Here is a 20,747-nt window from a genome sequence, read left to right on the forward strand (position 1 = left end):
TTCATGTATGGTGGCTCCGAGAGCAAGTCAGAGGCTGGGAATTCTGCAGTGAGTAGCTCACTTCCTGACTTGCCAAAGCCTGTCCACCATCTGCACATCAGGAGTGTGATGCAATAAGGCTAGTCGCCTGTTGGCTCATCAATTGCGAAAGAGGGCAGCAGCGAGGGAGATAGGAGGAATTAGAGACGAAAGGGGAGACACGGTGCGAAGGGCAGGAAAGATAAATGAGGTGTTCAAGACCTTCTATGAGGAACTGTATAGGTCTCAACCCCCAGAGGGAGAGGAGGGGATGCGGCAGTTCCTGGACCAATTGAGGTTCCCGAAAGTGGAGGAGCGGGGGGTGGTAGGCCTGGGGGCACCGATTGGGGTGGACGAGGTTATTAAGGGACTGGGAAGCATGCAAGCAGGGAAGGCCCCAGGACCAGACGGGTTCCCGGTGGAGTATTACAGAAAATATGTGGACTTGTTGGCCCCGTTGATGGTGAGGACGTTCAATGAGGCCAGGAAAGGGGGGACTCTACCCCCGACGATGTCGGAGGCGACGATATCGTTAATTTTGAAGAGGGATAAAGATCCGTTGCAGTGCGGGTCCTATAGACCCATTTCATTATTGAACATGGACGCCAAATTGTTGGCAAAGGTACTGGAATCGAGGATAGAGGACTGTGTCCCGGGGGTGGTGCACGAAGACCAGACAGGGTTCGTAAAAGGGAGACAACTGAATGTTAACGTGCGACGACTATTAGGGGTGATAATGATGCCCCCAGTGGAGGGGGAGGCAGAGATAGTGGCGGCAATGGACGCAGAGAAGGCATTTGATAGGGTGGAGTGGGAGTATTTATGGGAAGTGTTAAGGAGGTTTGGGTTTGGGAACGGGTTTATTAGCTGGGTTAGACTTCTTTATGGGGCTCCAACGGCAAGCGTAGTTACAGGTCGACATAGATCGGAGTATTTCCGACTATATAGGGGAACAAGACAGGGATGCCCGCTGTCTCCATTGTTGTTCGCGTTGGCAATTGAACCTCTGGCCATGGCGTTGAGAGACTCCAGGAAATGGAGAGGGGTGATTAGAGGGGGAGAAGAACACCGAGTCTCGTTATACGCGGATGACCTATTGTTATACGTGTCGGACCCAGCGGGGGGGATGATAGAGGTTATGCGAATTTTGAGGGGGTTCGGGGATTTCTCGGGGTATAGGCTAAACATGGGGAAGAGTGAATTATTTGTGATACATCCAGGGGACCAGAGTAGAGAGATAGAAGGCTTGCCTGTAAGGAAAGTGGAAAGAAACTTCCGATACCTGGGGATTCAGATCGCTAGGAGCTGGGGAACCTTGCACAGACTTAATCTGACACGGTTGGTAGAACAAATGGAGGAGGACTTCAAGAGGTGGGACATGCAGCCTCTATCGCTGGCGGGCAGGGTGCAAGCAATTAAGATGATGGTCCTCCCGAGGTTCTTATTTGTATTTCAATGTCTCCCTATACTAATCACCAAGACCTTTTTTAATAAAATAGACAGGAGCATCACGAGCTTCGTGTGGGCAGGGAAAGTTCCGAGAGTAAGGAGGGGGTTCCTTCAGCGTAGTAGGGACAGAGGAGGATTGGCACTACCGAATTTGGGCGATTACTATTGGGCCGCCAATGTGGCAATGATACGTAAATGGATGATGGAGGGCGAGGGAGCGGCGTGGAAAAGACTGGAGAGAAAGTCCTGTAAAGGGACGAGTTTAGAGGCGCTGGTGACGGCGCCGCTACCGATCTCACCTAAAAAGTTTACCACGAACCCGGTGGTGGCGGCAACATTTAATATCTGGGGACAGTGGAGGCGACAGAGAGGGGTGCGGGGAGCCCTGGTGGGGTCCCCAATCAGGAACAACCATAGGTTCGCCCCAGGAAGAATGGATGGAGGATTTCAGAGCTGGTACCAGTTGGGAATTAGGAGGGTGGGAGATTTATTTATAGATGGGACTTTTGCGAGCTTGGGAGCATTGGAGGAAAAGTATAAGTTGCCCCGGGGAAATTTCTTGAGATATATGCAGGTGAGGGCGTTTACTAGACAACAGGTGACGGAATTTCCGTTGCTCCCGACACAGGGGATACAGCACAGGGTGCTTTCAGGGGTGTGGATCGGAGAGGGCAAGGTGTCAGAGATTTACCGAGAAATGAGGGAAGAGGGGGAGGAGTCGGTGGGCGAACTAAAAGGAAAGTGGGAAGAAGAACTAGGGGAGGAGATAGAGGAGGGTATGTGGGCTGATGCCCTAAGCAGGGTAAATTCCTCTTCCTCATGCGCCAGGCTTAGCCTGATTCAATTTAAGGTGCTACATACAGCACACATAACGGGAGCAAGATTGAGCAGGTTCTTTGGAGTGGAGGACAAATGTGGGAGGTGTGGCGGGAGCCCGGCAAACCACGCACATATGTTTTGGGCGTGTCCGCCACTGGAAGGGTATTGGAAGGGAGTGACGGGAGTGATTTCGCGTGTGGTGAAGGCCCGGGTCAAACCAGGCTGGGGGTTAGCTCTATTTGGAGTTGCGGAAGAGCCGGGAATGCAGGAGGCGAAAGAGGCCGACGTTGTGGCCTTTGCGTCCCTGGTAGCCCGGCGCCGGATCCTACTCATGTGGAAGGAGGCGAAACCCCCCGGACTGGAGGCCTGGGTAAATGATATGGCAGGGTTCATTAAACTGGAGCAGATAAAGTTTGCCCTGAGAGGATCGGCTCAAGGGTTCACCAGGCGGTGGCAGCCATTTCTCGACTACCTAGGGGAACGTTAGAGGGAAGACAGATGACCAGCAGCAGCAACCCAGGGGGAAGGGGGGGGAGGGGGGGGGTTTAGTTTAGTTTAGGTCAAAGATAAAGGGGTTTTGTTACTTGTGTATTGTTAAAAATTTCTGTATTGTTATTGTTGCGTTTGCTTTGTAAGAGGGGAAAAATTGTTGTTTGGGAAAAAAATTTCAATAAAACATATTTTTTTTAAAAAAAGGAGTGTGATGCAATACTGTCCCCTTGCCTGGATGAGTGCAGCTCCAACAGCACTCAAGAAGCTCAACACCATCTAGGAGAAAGAAACCCGCTCGTTTGGCACCCCATCCACAAACATTCACTCCCTCCACCATCGAAGCACAGTGGCAGCAGTGAGCGCCATCTACACGATAGCGCTTGGCCAAGGCTACTTAGATACCACTTTGCAAACCTGTGACCACGGCCACTTAGAAGGACAGAAGACGCATGGGAACCCCACCACCTGCAAGTTCCCCTCCTGACTTGGAACTATATCGCCATTCCTTCAATGTTGCTGGGTCAAAATCCTGGAACTCCCTCCCTAACAGCACCGGGGCAGTACCTACACTAGATGGACTGCAGCGGTTGGAAAAGATCGGCTCATCGCCAACTTCTCAAGAGCGATTAGGGATGCACGGGCAAAAATGCTCACATTCCAACACAATTTCCTTTTCTTTCCTTATTTGAGCATCACCATTCTGTGACATGCAGTCATGCTTGCAGGTGCACACTTGTCCCACTAGATGGAGGTGCAGAAGCAGCAGATCCCAAAACCCTCTTTCTCCAGCCTGAGAAAGAGGGAAATTTATTATCTCAGTCGATGGCAGTGCAACGGGAGATCCATTGCTGTTTAATGTATGTTTAAAGAAAGCAGACTGGCAGAGTGCTGTTATGGGACAGGGGTCAGTGATGTAGCCAATATTGAGAAGTTTAGCCAAGAGCTGTCATTCTCCCCCCTGGCAATGATGGGATATATTCTCTTGGCTATGCACTGTTTCCATATCAACACTCAATGCACTTGTAGCAAGTCTCTCTCTCAGGCACGTTTTCTTAATGCGGCTGCTAATCCACTTATTCCACCCCACTGATTGCTGATGAGAAAATGTAAGTGTTGGATGAGAACGGCTTGAGGCTTGGCTATGAAGCCCTCATGGTCAAATAGCAAGTGGTGGAACACTACCTTGGATTAATGGACAGGATGTCTCACGACAAACATCTGCCCACTCCCGCACCCAAATTCCTTTTTTAGGAATTACTTTTTTCCAATTAAGGGGCAATTTAGCATGGCTAATCCACCTACCCTGCACATCTTTGGGTTATGGGGGCGAACCCCTCACAAACACGGGGAGAATGTGCAAACTCTACATGGACTGTGAACCAGTGCCGGGATTGGACCTGGGACCTCGGCACCGCGAGGCAGCAGTGCTAACCACTGTGCCACCGTGCTGACCCTCCACACCCAAATTCTATGTAATTTCATCTCACAATTCTGAGTCCCAAGCTGCCAGATTTACTCACCTGTTTGGCCACTAAAATGTCTCTGCTGTGTCCGTACTGATTCCCACCAGCCCAGTCATGTTTCTGATCCAGTGCCCTCTCAAAAATAAAATGGAAGAATTGCGTTTATATAGCACCCTTCACAGCCTCAAGAACACCAAAGCACATCACGTATATTCAAAGTGTAGTCACTATCGCCACACAGGAAATGCGCATTTGTGCACAGCAAGATCACACAAAGGGCACTGCGATAATTATCAAACAATCTCTTTTCAGGCTATGGATTGACAGCTAAGTATTGGCAGAAACACCAAGAGTAACCCTGCTGTTTTTCTTGAAATAGTGGCGGTAAAATCTTTCACATCCAACTGAGAGGGCAGACAGGGCCTCAGCTGACTATCTCATCCCTCAGTACTGTACTGGATGTTAAACTAGATTTCTGTGCTCAGGCCTCTGGAGCAGCACTTGAATCCACATCCTTCAGACTCACAACTAGCAATGGGTCTGGTCCTTGATCCATTTCATTTTTGTCTCAGTCTCTCTTCCTCTCCTGAAGGTCTGATCCCTGCTGGGATGCGAGGGATGATTCCACCATCTTACCATCCCAGTCACTGGATCCACTCGTGGCGATATTACCTGGCGATATTACCTGGCAATTGTAGGCCCTCGGGGCTGGTTTAGCACAGTGGGTCAAACAGCTTGCTTGTAATGCAGAACAAGACCAGCAGCGCGGGTTCAATTCCCGTACCGGCCTCCCCAAACAGGCGCCGGAATGTGGCGACCAGGGGCTTTTCACATTGAAGCCTACTTGTGACAATAAGTGATTATTATTATTTTTAAATCAGTGGAGTGGGGATACCTTTTCAAAACAATGACCTTTGAGAAAATTAACAGCCACGTAAGAGAGTTATGGGCTACTAAAGGAGAGCCAGCATGGATTTAAGGGACTAACTTGATAGGGTTCTTCATGGGATAACGGGGAGGGTGGACGAGGATGGTGCAATTGATGATGAGTCAATTGATTTTCAGAAGGTGTTTGATAACGTGCCACATAATAGGCTTCTTAGCAAAATTGAATCCAATGGAATAAAAGGAACAGTCGCAGAATGGCTAGAAAGCAGAGTGTTGTGGTGAAGGGCTTTTTTTTGGATTGGGGAAGTGTAGCACCGTTTGAGGTAATGTCAATTGAAGGCTTTATTAAGCAGAACTTTATCCCCAGCAGCGTGGTTACAGAATGCAGCTGCTGAGGGAAATGGAGGGAAAATCTGGGTTCTTATACCGGCATTTCTGGGTGGAGTCCAGTAGGTGGCAGATCCTATCAGGACCTGGCATCCCTCCACCAATAGCCTGTCGACACGTGGTGTACCGTATTACCCCTAATACATACCACCACAGGAAGACATATCATGGCGTTCAGGGTTCAACATTAGGGCTGCTGCTCCTTTGATATAAGTGAACGTTTTGCACACAGGGAGGTATGATTTCGAAATTTACAGATGGAGGTGTGTGGAAGACAGTCATAAACTTCAAGAGGAAATAGATGGGCAGACGGAATTCAACATTGAGAAATTTGAGGTGATACATTGTGATAGGAAAAGTGAGGAGAGACAGTACATGTTAAATGGTGGAGTCATAAAGTATAAATGTCAGAATGTTTTGCTAAACCTATATAAATCAGTGGAACTAACCGGATCACTCTTTGAAAGTGCCAGCATAGATTCAATTGGCAGAATGGCCTTTTTCTGTATGGAAATGTTCTATGTTCTGTATGTTCTCTGATTGTATGATTTTTATTCCTACAATCACTATAAATCCACTGATACAGGTGCTGGCTGCAAGTGCCATCCATCCTTCATATGCAGTCCCAGCTATTGTGTGATTGCCTGTTATTTGACTGTGAGGGGCATCACCCAGGTAATGTACGTTATTCAGCAGATGGCGCAGGGTGGCAATAAAGAGCAGGAACCCTTTACTTTAAGCATCCCAAATCCAGGTTTTATGCACTCACGCCAGCTGAGATCAGTTAACTCAACACAGACATGGGTTCAAGCTCGGACCTTCTGCTCCATGTGGCTCAGTCTAACACCGAGTGATGCATTTAATCATTGAGTACTCAAGGGATCCTCAATCCACTTTAAAGCTGTTTCCTCTGAAGAAATACCACAAACACCAGTGTTTAAACCTCCTTCATACAGTTAGCCTTCAACCGGGGATATGTGCAGGTCACTGCCTTCTTTTTGAAGTGCATAAAAGCTTTTGAGGGCAGTAGCTTCTGGAGGACATTGTACAGCGATGTTGCCGACTGTAGCTCTCCTGTTTTAAGTGTCTAATCAGATGGGGGTTAAACATGGCTTGAACAGTGCTCATATAAGTCTTAAGAAGTTGAAACGAAAAGTGCGGAGTCACTTGGCAGTTTTTCATATTATGAAGTTGCATTATTCTGGAAGACGAAGCCGAAACACAAAGGTTGACAGTGTTCACATCCGGAGCATGATTTGCAGGGAAACAATTCTGTTTTTAAAGTGTTTTTAAAGTCCCTTCGGCCTCCACTGTCCACTCCAGTTGATATGACTCGGGTGACTGTCCGTATCGGTGGGGAGGAAGAGAAGGCGATACATAACACACCCACCTCCTGGCTGAAATTGAGTGCATTCCTTCAACTGGAATTATGTAGGGAACACACTCCTCTTCTTCCTTCTGGGACCAGTATTCCACTTCCATCCTCATATCCCCCCCCCCCCCCCCCCCTTGCGCTGCTGACCTTGTTCTGCATTACAAGCCAGCTGTTTAGCCCACTGTGCTAAACCAGCCCCTAGGTGTACAATAGAATGGAACCCAGAGGCATTAAATGAACGGTGCGACTTTCAAAGTGGTTTTAAATACAAGAATGTTAATGGGGCACTCAAATTAGTTCCATAGAAATGGTGATAACGTGGCACAGGTTTTCTGTGTGTCTGCTAAAGTTTTATTGCAGCTTTTTGGGATGAACCATAGTTCCATAGAATTCCATCGAACCACAGCGCCAGGGACAGGGGTTCAATTCCTAAAGTGCTGAAGGAGGCCATTCGAGCCATTGGGTCTACACTGACCCTCTGAAAGAGCACTGTGCCCCGGCCCACTCCCCTGATCTAAATCCGTAACCCCAACTGACCTTCACATCTTTGGACACTGAGGGGCAATTTATCATGGCCGCTCCACCTAACCGGCACATCTTTAGACTGTGGGAGGAAACCGGAGCACCCGGAGGAAACCCACGCAGGCACGGGGAGAATGTGCAAACTCCACACAGATAGTCACCCGATGCCGGAATTGAACCCGGGTCCCTGGCGCTGTGATGCCCCAGTGCCACCGTGCCGCCCTAATTTAAAGTTTTGTTTTAAATTTAAAGTCGACATTTTGAATTTTAAAAAGTGCCCTTTACGTGGAATTGTAAGGGGCTGGCATACCTTTAAAAGAAAAGTATCGCTGAAGGCAATGCCTTCTGATGCCTTTGGCAGTCTGCCAGACCAACCAGAAGAAAGGAAGGGGGCATGGTCTCTTTAAGTGGAAACCTGGTGCACATATTTCAGATGTAAAAAGTTAATTGAGCTTCCTGTAAATTTGCCAAATGAGGGATTTAGAAGCACTGTTGTTGTCACAGTGACTTTGCCATCATTTGCACGGTTAGTTATCCATCTGCTCTCCCCACCTCCCTCCCTGGTCCCATTGGACGCAATATTGCACTTGTCTGGATCGGTTTCTGCAGTCAGGTGTGATTGCGCCCAACAGCCGTCCAATAACACAGATGGCTCGGCTTTGAGCTTTTGATGTCAATTTTCACTTCCTGAATTATTAATCAGCTTGTTTGAATTGCCTGGATGTGCTCAGGCTCTCTCCCTCTCCAGCGTCCTTGGTGCCTGACTGCTGTTCATGTGCAGAGTGTTTTCTGACGCTGTGCAGTCGTGTAACAAGAAGGGTTTAGGAATTCTGAGCGGTGTGAAAATCTAGTATTGGTTGGAGACCAGAGACAGCACCGTGTGGATTCCCCTGAGGTTGAAATCCTCATGAAAGCAGCAGCAAATTTGGTGCGTGTAAGGATACTGTAAAACTGTCATGAATGTGTACTGCCTTTCTCACCTGCCCACGGTGTGTGATGAATGGATTCCTCTCTCAGAAACACACATACATGGGACTGTAATGCATACATGACCCTTTTTGGCTCACTCGTTGGATTGTAACAGACTCGTACTCCCTGCCAAAGCGCCAATAATTTAGCCAGACTCCAGAACCCACTTGCATTGTGTTTTGATAAATGGAACAAATCAGGTTGATCTATTTTTGTTGTGAATTTGTTTAAGAGATGTTGCAATATGGAGCACACTAAGAATAAACTGACACAACTGGTGTTACTGGTTTCAACTGAGCTCCATGAATGTGTTTACTTTGAAGGAACTGGTTTTGGTGGTTCTTGATAGTCCTGAGTGCCTCTTGGCCGCTCATTTTGTAAAAGAGCAACAACAGGACAGCAACTCACACTTATGAAGTGCCTATAATTGTAGAAAAACACCACAAGTCTCATGCAGATTCGTCAAGAAAAACGATATACTGTCGGCGTTGATGAAAATAAAAGAGACACTTGGAGGGATTTTACAAGTTCAGTCAAGGAAATGGGTCTCAAAGGAGAAGGTGGAGGATTTTCGAGGGTTAATCACAGGGCTGAGAGCAAAAGCCATTGAAACCACCAGACAGGGAAAAGGGAGGTGAACAAGGTGGGAGCAGATAGCTTGGACAGGGTGTGAGGGATGGGTTCTTACTCTGGCAGAGGTTATAGGAGAGATAAAGCAGGGAACAATACATCATGAAGGGATTCAAACAGAAAGATTACAATGATATGTGCGAGGTATTGGGAGCCTGCAATTCATTATAGGTCAGCAACGGGAAATGGAGAGCTGGATTTAGGACAGGATAGGATCCAAGTAACAGCGTTTTAGATAAGCTGAAATTTACGCAGGGTCGGGATTGTGAGATTTTCCAGGAAAACACTGAACTAATCAAGCTTGACGGTGCCAAAAGCAGGAAAGAGGGTTTTGTCTACCTGTGGATGGGCTGAGTTTGGTGTGTGGATGGGCAATGTTATGGGAGTGGTAGGTATGAAATGATGTGAAGTGATCCATTTTGGTTTGGTGGATTGGCCATGATAAATTGCCCATTAGTGTCCAGGGATGTCCAGGTTAGGTGGGGTTACAAGGATAGGTGCCGGGGGGGGGGGGGGGGGAGTGGACCTAGTAGGGTGGTCTTTCAGAGGGTCGGTGCAGACTTGATGGGCCGAATGGCCTCCGTCTAGGAATTCTATAATTCTTTTTTTAAATATTATATTCTGTTTTTAACATTTTATACATAAAACAACACAACCCCCAACGAAATGAATAAAAAAAGAATCCTCCCCCACCCACCAACTCCCATATAACTCGGAGAATAACCCCACCCCTTCTAACCCCATCCTGAACCTCTCTCTTCTCTCCCCCCCCCCTTCAGCAGTTGACAGTAGCCAACTCTTTAAAGTACAGAATGAACAGACCCCATCTCTTCTGGGACTCCTCAATCGCCCCCCTCAAGGTGAACTTCACCATCTCAAGATACAGGACTGCCATCAGGTCCCCCAGCTATAGATGCTGACCACCACCCCAACAGGATCCGCGTGCCAGCAATCAGCGAGGCGGAGGCTAAAACATCCTCCCCCGCCTCTGTTTGCAGCTCCGACAGGTCGGACACCCCGAATATGGCCCCCAGGGAACTGGGCTCCAAATGCAAGTTCACCAACATGGTGCTGAAAAAAGACCTCCAGAATTTCTCCAACTTCAAGCAGGACCAGAACATTTGTATGTGGTTCGCTGGACCACTATTACGTGATTCCAAGTCAGGAGTGTCATGGAATACTCTCCACTTGCCTGGATGAGTGCCGCTTCAACAACACTCCAGAAGCTCGACACCATCCAGGACAAAGCAGCCCACTTGATCTGCACCCCTTCCACAAAAATCCATTCCCTCCACCACCGATGGACAGAAGCAGCCGTGTGTACCATCTACAAGATGCACTGCAGCAACTCACTAAAGCCCCTTAGGCAGCATCTTTCAAACCCATGACCGGTCCATCTAGAAGAACAAGGGCAGCAGACACATGGAAACACCACCACCTGCATGTTCCCCTCCAACACACTTACCATCGTGACTTGGAAATATTTGGAATTCTTTCACTGTCGCTGGGTCAAAATCCCTCCTCAACAGCACTGTGGATGTATCTACACCAGATGGACTGCAGTGATTCAGGCAGACAGCTCACACCAGGTTCCCAAGGACAATTAGGGATTGGCAATAAATGCTGGCCTAACCAGCGAAGCCCACATTCCGTGAATCATAGAATTGCTACAGTGCAGAAGGAGGCCATTAGGTCAATTGAGTCTGCATCGACCCTCTGAAAGAGCACTGTACCCCTGCCCTATCTCCGTAACCCAACTAACCTTTGGACACTAAGGAGCAATTTAGACTGACCAATCCACCTAACCTGCACATCTTTGGTCTGGGGAAGGAAACTGGGGCACCCGGAGGAAACCCACGCAGACATTGGGAGAACGTGCAAACTTCACAGAGTCACCCGAGGTTGGAATCGAACACGTGTCCCTGGCACAGTAAGGTAACAGTGCTAATCACTGTGCCACCGTGCCACCCCAAATGAGTTTAAAAAAAAGATGTAGCTAATTTGTTACACTGCTCCTGACTTATATACCGTTGGGTTTCTTAGAATTACCTTGAATGTACAGCATATCAAGAGGCCATTTGATTCATAGAGTCATAGATGTTTACAGCATGGAACAGGCCCTTCGGCCCAGCTTGTCCATGCCGCCCAGTTTCTATGACTAAGCTAGTCCCACTTGCCCGCATTTGGCCCATATCCCTCAACAGGTTTATGGTCCACATGTGTCTTTTCTTATAAACCTCTTCATTGAAACTTTTAATTTGGAATTTTGGAGAGATTAGATTTAAAAAACTTAAGGTCCTGCTTCATCTGAACCTACCTTGTATACAAGCCACCTCGGGTGAGCTTAGTGAGCTCCCTCTTACAATTTGAGATGAGGGCAATTATCCCAAAGTACATTATCTGGTGTTAAAGATCTGAAGACCTATCTGCTGCTGTGGTCAACTCTGTTAAAGGGAATAAAAGCCTTTCTCCTCCAACATTCCTTCAATATAATATGAGGTTGTTGTATCTCCCACAATTGTCATCTTATGGATATTTTCAATGAAATATGATTTTTATCTGAAGGCATTTTTTGTTTTGGGACTTCCACAGACTTGCAATGAATATGTTTCATAATTACGAAGCCAGCACGGTGTACATGAGGAGGTTTATGCCTTTCTGCATTCTGGGAATAGAATCCATGTACACTGCAGTTTACGTGGATTTCATTTTGACATCAATACCTAGTACGTGTAGATGATTCCACTGCAATTTAGCACCATGGATATCAGATGGACTTTTTGCTGTTTGTGCTAGTGGGCCCAGACACGTGGAACGTGTCATCAACGTCCCCCAAAGCGAAGCTGCTCCCAAACCGATTTGAAGGGATGAATGGTAATCTGCACATGAAGCAGAAAATAACACATTGTGACCCGCCCAGAAATGCATGGATGGACATTGCATCAGTTCTTGCAGTTTCAAAGCTGATGAATGGGATTTTTTAAAATTCACTCATGGGCTGTAAACGTCGCTGGCAAAGCCAACATTTCTTGCCAGTCCCTTATTGACCTTGAGAAGGTGGTGGTGAGCTGCCTTCTTGAACTGTTGTGGTAGTGTAGGTAAGGAAGGGAGTTCCAGGATTCTGACCCAGTGACAGTGAAGGAACGGCCGATACATTACTGTAGTCATACAACGGGCAGGATGTGGGATTTTGTTTTTGCACACTATTCAGCACTCAATGAATTGCTGGGGTGAGGGTATGATGGGATGGGGTTTGAAAGTGAAACATGGGGTATTTTCCCCTCAGGAAAGACAAAAAAGTTGCTTACCCTAAGGCACTTTTACACCAATGTATGTGCTGTCAGTCAGGAGGTTGGCAGTATTCCTGTCAGCGGCACAGTTTAAATACAAATCCTGCAAACCCTGTGCTTCTGACAGGGTTGGCAACTGAGTTCCAAGACAACACAGAAATTAGTGTTCAAGAGCTCACTGCAAAACTCAACAGTCACGAGAAGCCACTGTACTGACAACCCACATATGAAATGGAGAATGATTTTAATGGTTGTGCAACAAAACCCAATCTACAACCTCTTGTTTAGAGACAGTACATAGAGTGGGGCAGGCAAGATAATGCTAGATTGGAATGCAATGTTAATGCTAGATTGGAAGATAGCAAGTTTAACACCTTCATTCAGAAAGGGAGGGAGACACAAAGCAGAAAACTACTGGCAAGTTGGCCTAACGTCTTTCATAGGGAAAATGTCAGAAGCCATTATTAAAGAGGTTACAGCTGGGCACGTGGAAAAGTTCAAGGTAATTAGGCAGAGTCCACATGGTTTTGTGAAATGGGAAATCATGTTTAGCCAATTTATTTGAATTCTTTGAAGGAGTCATATATGCTGTGGATAAAGGGGAACTGGTGGATGTACTATACTTAGATTTCCAGAAGGCATTTGATAAGGTGCCACATCAAAGGTTATTGAGGAAAATAAAATCTCATGGTGTAGGGGGTGAACATATTGGCAAGGACAGAAGATTGGCTAACTAACAGAAAACAGTGAGTTGGCATAATTGGGTCTTTTTCTGGTGGGTTGTCTTCTGAGGAAAGGTTGGAGAGGTTAGGCTTGTATCCACTGGAGTTTAGAAGAGTAAGAGACAACTTGATTGGATAGTTTAAGATCCTGAGGGGTATCGACAGGGTGGATGTGGAGAGCATATTTCCGCTTGTGGGAGTATCTAGAACGGGCAATCACTGTTTAAAAATCATTTAAGACGGAGGTGAGGGGAATTTTTTTCTCCCAGAGAGCCGTGAGTCTTTGGAACGTTCTTCCTTAAAAGCAGTGGAAGCAGAACCTTCGAATATTTTTAAGGCGGAGATTCTTGATTAACAAGGGGGTGAAAGGTTATCGGGGGGTCGGCAGGAATGGGGGTTGAGGTCACAATCAGATCAGCCATGATCTTATTGAATGGCGGAGCATGTTCGAGGGACTTGGTTTCCTCCTCCTGCTTCTAATTTGCACATTTGTATGGAGCTGCCTCACAGACACTGACCTCCTTGAAATGACACCAAACGCAAAGGGCAGCTGATCCCTCTACACTTGGTGCACTGAAAGTGCAAAGTTGAGGGATCTCCTCTAGTTTACAGCTATTTCATTCAAGGTATTTGCATTAATAAACAGATTGCCTGAATTACTCTCACGGCCACTCCGCCCATAATTTCCCTATAAATAGGCTTCTGTTGTAATTAAGGCCGATTTATTGCTGTGCATTAGTGAAGCCATTTTTATAATTTGGCTGTGCGGTGACAGAAGGGAATTTTTAGTTTCCGAAGGCAGTTTATTAAAGTAAATGATAGACTGCTCCGAACTACCACTAATTATTTACTTCGACAACAGCACAATTGTCTATCGTGGCAGAGAAAATGAATACGGTGCACAATTCCAGATACCATATGAAGAGCAGAGATAATTGAGTTTCATATCATCATGCTTTGGACGTGCTTAATATGTGTTTTTATGATTTAATTGTGTTGACACCATTTCTGCAAACGGAACAACCAAAGTTAGCTTTTGTACAAAATTCATCAGCGCAAACCTTTCTTTATAAAGAAGTCGACATGTCTCAATCCCAAAGCTCAATGGGTAAATGCAATGTCTGCTGTAGTACTGAACTACACAGAGTAGAGGTCCCAGGGTTGACCCCTGTTCTATGTTGTTTGTTACTCAATTGGGTGCTCGTACATATGGTGTCAACATTTTACAGTCAGGCATGGCGACTGCAGAACTGTTAGACTTTTCTTTTCTTTTCAGGGCGGCAAGGTGACTCAGTGGTTAGCACTGCTGCCTCACAGCACCAGGGGCCCTAGTTCAATTCCGGCCTTGGTTCACTGTCTGTGTGGAGTTTGCACTTTCTCCCCGTGTCAGCGTGGGTTTCCGCAGGGTGCTCCGGTTTCCTCCCACAGTCTGAAGATGTGCAGGTTAGGTGGGGTTACGGGGATAGAGTGGGGGAGTGGACCTAGATAGGCTGCTCTTTTAGAGGGTTGGTGCAGACTCAATGGGCCAAATGGCCTCCTTCTGCACTGTCGGGATCTATGGTTCTAAATTTACAGGATGTGGACATCGCAGACTAGGCCGGCATTTATTGCTCATCTCTACTTGCCCTTCAGAAGATTGTGAGCTGCCTTCTTGAACCGCTGCAGTCCCTGAGGTGTAGGTACACCCACAGTGCTGTTAGGGAAGGAGTTCCAGGATTTTGGCCCAACGACAGTGAAGAAACGGCGATATATTTCCAAGTCAAAATGTTACGGGAACCTCCAGGTGGTGATGATCCCAAGTATCTGCTCCCCTTGTCCTTCGAGACACTTCGTGGTAGTCGTTTTGGAAGGGGCCGCCTCAGGGACCTTGGTGAGTTCTTGAAGTGCATCTTGTAGCTGGTACACACAGTTGCCACTGTGCAACGGTAGTGAAGGGAGTATGGAAGGGCTAGCAATCAAGCGGGGGTGATTTGTTCTAGATGTAGATCTGGGGCGAGATTCTCCGACTCCTCGCCGGGTCGGAGAATCGCCGGGGGCTGGCGTGAATCCCGCCCCCGCCGGTTGCCGAATTCTCCGGCACCGGATATTCGGCGGGGGCAGGAATCGCGCCGCGCCGGTTGGCGCCCCCCCCTCGCGCGATTCTCTGGCCCGGATGGGCCGAAGTCCCGCCGCTAAAATGACTGTCCCGCCGGCGTAGATTAAACCACCTACCTTACCGGCGGGACAAGGCGGTGCAGGCGGGCTCCGGGATCCTGGGGGGGGGGGCGCGGGGTGATCGGGGGTCCCCCGATCCACGGGCGGACCTGTGCCGTGGGGGCACTCTTTTCCTTCCGCCTTCGCCACTGTCCCCACCATGGCGGAGGCGGAAGAGACTCCCTCCACTGCGCATGCGCGGGAATGCCTTCAGCGGCCGCTAACGCTCCCGTGCATGCGCCGCCCGGAGATGTCATTTCCGCTCCAGCTGGCGGGGCACCAAACGCCTTTTCCGCCAGCTGGCGGGGCGGAAATTCATCCGGCGTGGGCCTAGCCCCTTAAGGTTGGGTCTCGGCCCCCCAAGATGCGGAGCATTCCGCATCTTTGGGGCGGCGCGATGCCCGATTGATTTGCGCCGTTTTGGGCGCCTCTTGGCGGACATTCCGCCGATACCGGAGAATTTCACCCAGATTCTGATTTTTATTATTACTGTAAGAATGCTCAAATTTCAGCCGTGACTCAGCAGGCTGAGACAGAAGGTTGTGGGTTCAAGCTCGGTTTCAGAGGCTCAATCACCAAATCCACTTAAAACTGAGTGCCGTCCTGAAGGAGTGCTGCACTACTGAATGTGCTGTCTTTCATATGGAGCCATGCCTGCCTTCTTGGGGGGGACAGAACAGGTCTCATAGCATTATCTTGAAGAAGAACCAGGGAGTTCTCCCCTGGCCAATAATTGTCCCCCGGCGCCTTATCTGCTCATGATCACATCGCTGTTTGTGGGAGCTTGCTGTGCACAAATCGACTGCTGTGTTTCCCAAGTTACAAGAGGGAGTAGACTTTAGAACAACTTCATTGAATGCAAAGTGCTTTAGGAGTTGCTGAAGCTCCGAAAGGTGCTAACTAAATGCAGGTTCTTGAAAAAAATACTTGTTTTTATTTTGCACCTCTTACAGAGGCTGGACCGACTGACACAAACAGTTCCTCCTGCCTGTAATGCACAGGAAGAATGCTGCAAAGCTTCTTGTGCTGCTCAACAGCACCAGTGAGCTTAATAGCATCAGAAACAGGGCGGAGGTTTATCATCGGCCTTTACAGATAATCTCAACACTAAAAATAACTAGTCACCCACAAAGAAGGTTTACTTTTTTTTTTCGCTGTGTGCATTTCAAAGTACACTGGGCACCTGAAACTGTCAACCTTTTTTTTCCCCTTTATTTAAATTTAGAATATCCAATTATTTTTTTCCAATTAGGGGGCAATTTGGCGTGGCCAATCCACCTACCCTGCACATCTCTGGGTTGTGGGGGTGAAACCCACGCAGACACGGGGAGAATGTGCAAACTCCACACGGACAGTGACCCAGAGCCGGGATCGAACCTGGGACCTCAGCGCCGTGAGGCAGCTGTGCTAACCACTGTGCCACCGTGCTGCCCTGTGGTTAGCATTGCTGCCTCACAGCGCCGAGGTCCCAGGTTCGATCCCGGCTCTGGGTCACTGTCCGTGTGGAGTTTGCACATTCTCCCCGTGTCTGCGTGGGTTTCACCCCCACAACCCAGAGATGTGCAGGTTAGGTGGATTGGCCACGCTAAATTGCCCCTTAATTGGAAAAGAAAATTGGGTACTCTAAATTTCTTTTTAAAACAATGCCGCCCTTGAAACAGTAAACCTGCTGTGTGTGTGGCTAATTATTGCGGGAAGGGTGATCTGATGCCCACTGTCTCTTTAGGTGCCAACACGCAGCACAACCCAAGTGGCATCGACGGCACATGAAAGACACTACATGCCAACAAACAGAACAGAGTCACCACCCCACCCCCCGCAATGAGAAATAACAGCACCCTTTGTCTTAAATCATTGTACTTGTAAAAGTTGCACACTGATTTCCTGTGCTAATAATGGCTTTTAATGCATTAGCTGAAGGTATTTGAGTGATGTGCGAGACAACAGTGCCATGATCCTGTGCTTGTGGCAGACAGTGTCCTTTTTGCCATTCTGATATGGCTAATTGCAGCAAAGCTGTAACACCCTGATCCCACTACATGTGTGTATTTTTGTTGTTGAAATATAGCTGTCCACATTCTAGGCTTCTTTTTTCTTTCTCTGTCGGTGGAGTGTGCATTTCCATTCTGGAAGCCAGCAGCAGGGAAGCTATGTGTGTTCACAGGCAGCCTGGCATTATTCTCCCAGGGAATACACAGACAACTCGGCAAACAATGAACCTCCAAAGTGCGGCAGCTGATAATAGGCTCCGCCTGACCTCGGAGGTCACAGTCAAATAAATAGGCCAGATGCTTAGCACTTGTGTTTTCACGGCCCTGGAGCAGATAATTTCTCTCGATTCCGCCCTCCTACTTCTAACCCTCCCCGACACAGAATCTTGCAACAACACAGAGAGAGAAAAAATAAAATCCTCCTGCAGCCTGGAGCTACAGTGTGTTGGGGAGAGATTAAGTGATAGCTTATCGCTTTCCTCGTGCTGTCTGTGCTGAGAGATTGCAGGCTTCATACACCCAGTGAACCGTTAGTGCCAGGGAATTGAAACGGTGCAAGAAGCCTTTACCTTTTTCCCCCCTCTTCCCCCCCAAAAAATGTTGCTTTATCTTTAAAAGCAAGAGGGGGGTTGGTGGAAAAACAAATACAGACTGGGTATCAACTTCTAAAACAAAAATCTGTGTGGTGACCCAAAGAGAGGATGTGGCTTTGTTTTCGCAATGCATTTGCTCATTGAACTTCTGATGCAAAAGGAAAGTAGTTTGGGGAGAGAAAATGTATTCTTGTGGTCGTTTGTGCGTCTCTGCATTTTAACCCTTCCTCCGGGGACATTAACACGTTGTTAGGATTCCCCCACCCCACCCATTGCTAGCTGTCTGCTCAGAGCATTAGGGAACTTGACACTATTGAGCCCAGATAAATCCCCCCCCCCCCCCCAAAAAAAAAACCCAAACGTCTGAATTCGGATCTTATTTTATATTTGTAAAGAGGGGAGATGAATTTGGTTTGTTGGTGCTGAGTTGGGAGTGGAATGAGTTAACATTGCTGTTTTCCCGACTAGATCAGTGTGTTTTTTTGTTTCGAGAGAGGGGGAAAGAAACACACAACAAAAAAAAGATCAAAGGAAACTGTGTGTGGCGATTGGATGAAAAATCAGACCCCTGATCCCCCCCGCCCCCGCCCCCGGGTCCTGGGCTCCCGACCACATTAACCTCTTCCTGGCTTCTCACTTGAAGGGTGGGTTGGAGATACTTATTTTCCACGCCTTAGTCCCTCCTCCCCCCTCTCTCTCTCTCTCTCTCTCCCACCCACACACACCGCTTTAGAAGGCACCGGATACTCAGCCGGCTTCCCCCTGTGTCTGCCAGACTTGATGTTAACACAGCACAGGGTGGGTGTTGGATTGTGTGGGCTGGAGGGTTTGATACTGAACTCTGGCTGGTTGATTTCAGCAGCAGCACTCTGTGTAATAACACAGGAGCTCGGCGCAGACTGATACACTCACACGGAAGAGAAGTGTACACTCTGCGAGGGGGTGAACTACCGTTTGATTTTATTGATACAAGGACGAAGTGAAGCTTCTAACCCCCCCCCCCCCCGAGCCCCGGGACGAGGGAGGGGGCTGCTGAACAGATGCCGCCAGCTTTTCCAGCCCCACTCTTTCATTAAGAGTGACAGATCCGCTGTCATTCGGCCACACTCGCTAATGATTCCTGCCTGAAGACTGATCGGCGGCTGCGGTGTGTGTGTGTGAAGAGGAGGGGCGAGTTTCTTCCCCTTTTTTTGTTGTTGCTTCTCTTTCTCTCTCTCTCTCCCCGCAGTGCCGGGACGTGCAGCCGGGAGGAGGGCTCCTCTTCTCCTTCCTTCTCTCCCCCCTTCTCTCCCTGCCCTCTCTGTCTGAATCCAAACCCACTTGCTCTCCGACCTTGACATTCACATGACTGGGTGGGAAGATAAAGGATCGCTCCTCCCAAGTCTTGGGAATTATCTTTTTCAAACACAAAATGAATGTTTGCTCATAATTACCCTTTCCCTTCCCTTTTTGGCTGTACCTCCACACGCCCCCCCCCCTTTTTTCCTCCCCTCTACCCTCACAGCCCCTTGGCATTTTATGGAAGGAAGACCTGGGGAATGGCAGCTGTTGGGTGGCTTCAAAAGTATTGTTGGTAGTCAATTAAGCACAATGTGGGTCTGAGACTGACAGACAACATGCTTATTGAATAACAAGAGCACCTTGGACCTGTACAACTCATTCATGCTTGCGGATCTGCCCTGGTGAGGATAAATGGCATTGTAAGTTACAACCATGTTTGGATTGAAGCCACCACTGTACTACCTCCCAGGTAAGCCACATCAACAGTCACCCCTCTCTCTGTGTCTCTTATTTGGTTGGCATTCTTATTTCTATGTGCAGCTCATTTCTTGTAGCAACATGAGCCTGTTAGCTTTTACCATCCAGAGGTCTTGTCATATCCCCCCCCCCCCCCTCTCACACATGCACTCTGTCTTTTAAAAGCTTCTGTTAAGTGCTGAGTCTATTTTATTTAACAGGTTCAAAACACTTAGGTAATCGGACTGTTTTAAGCATGCTGTGTGTTACCATGGGTGGGTGCCTCACGCAGCCTCTTCATGGCTCAGTGAATCCTGATTGTGTGCTCACAAACAAACTGCAGCAAATGAAACCCCAGCTTTTAATTGGGGGGTTAGGGGTAGGCCATAATGTTGCCAACTGTGGATTTTCTTCGGTTTGACCTTGCCACCGTGTTCCCTGCCGACCATCACCCTCTCCACCGTGTTCCCCAGCGACCATCACCCTCTCCATCCCATCTCTCACTGCATCTCCTCCTCTGCTCAACTACTTCTTGTTTTAAAAAAAAATTTAAGAGTACCCAATTCATTTTTTCCAATTAAGCGGCAATTTAGCCTGTCCAATCCACCTACCCTGCACACCTTTGGGTTGTGGGGGCGAAACCCACGCAAACACGGGGAGAATGTGCGAACCCCACACGGATGGTGACCCGGGATTGGGAGCGAACCTGGGACGTCGGTGCCGTGAGGCTGCAGTGCTAGCCACTGCACCACCATGCTGCCTCTCAACTACCTCTTGTGTGCTCCCAGTTCTAGCTGGTCCACTCCAAACACTGCAATTCTAGCTCCAGTTGTACCGTCACCCTCCAGTTTTATCTCAATTCTGCATCCTTATTCAGCTGCTTTGCCTTTTTTGTTTGGACAAAATCATTGCTGGACATTGGAGCCTGTTTCCAAACCAGCAACTTGTTCCTCCTCAGCTCTGTGATCGCTCCACTTGTCCTGCTCTGCCGATTGGAAGGAGATGGAATTTCCTCAAATTGAACTTTAGCATTCAATTTAGACAAAGGTAAAGTTGCCATACATAGGCTGCTTTCCCCTTTGCGGAGGACAACTGACTGGTGGTGATTTAACCTGAGGATCACCACACCTCAGGTGAGGGGCAAGGTTGAGAAGGCGAGGCCTCCATGAATAACTAACTACGAGGTGGCCCCCACTGCCCCAGCAAATG

General features: G+C 48.1%; 1 protein-coding gene across 10 annotated transcripts in view; it reads left to right on the top strand.

The window, feature by feature from the left end:
- gse1b (Gse1 coiled-coil protein b) overlaps window positions 1–20,747 on the top strand; it is a 663,364-nt gene that overhangs the window by 495,218 nt on the left and 147,399 nt on the right. The window contains exon 1 of one of the 10 annotated variants that reach the window (XM_072517866.1): window positions 18,814–19,551. The exons of the other annotated variants lie outside the window; for them this stretch is intronic. Within the exon in view, the coding sequence (XP_072373967.1) occupies window positions 19,515–19,551 (37 nt within the window). The 5' untranslated portion in view covers window positions 18,814–19,514. Of the gene's footprint in view, window positions 1–18,813; window positions 19,552–20,747 lie in introns of those variants that run through there. 10 annotated transcript variants of the gene reach the window in all.

Source organism: Scyliorhinus torazame, chromosome 10 (assembly GCF_047496885.1).
Source record: "Scyliorhinus torazame isolate Kashiwa2021f chromosome 10, sScyTor2.1, whole genome shotgun sequence".
Classification (NCBI taxonomy): domain Eukaryota; kingdom Metazoa; phylum Chordata; class Chondrichthyes; order Carcharhiniformes; family Scyliorhinidae; genus Scyliorhinus; species Scyliorhinus torazame.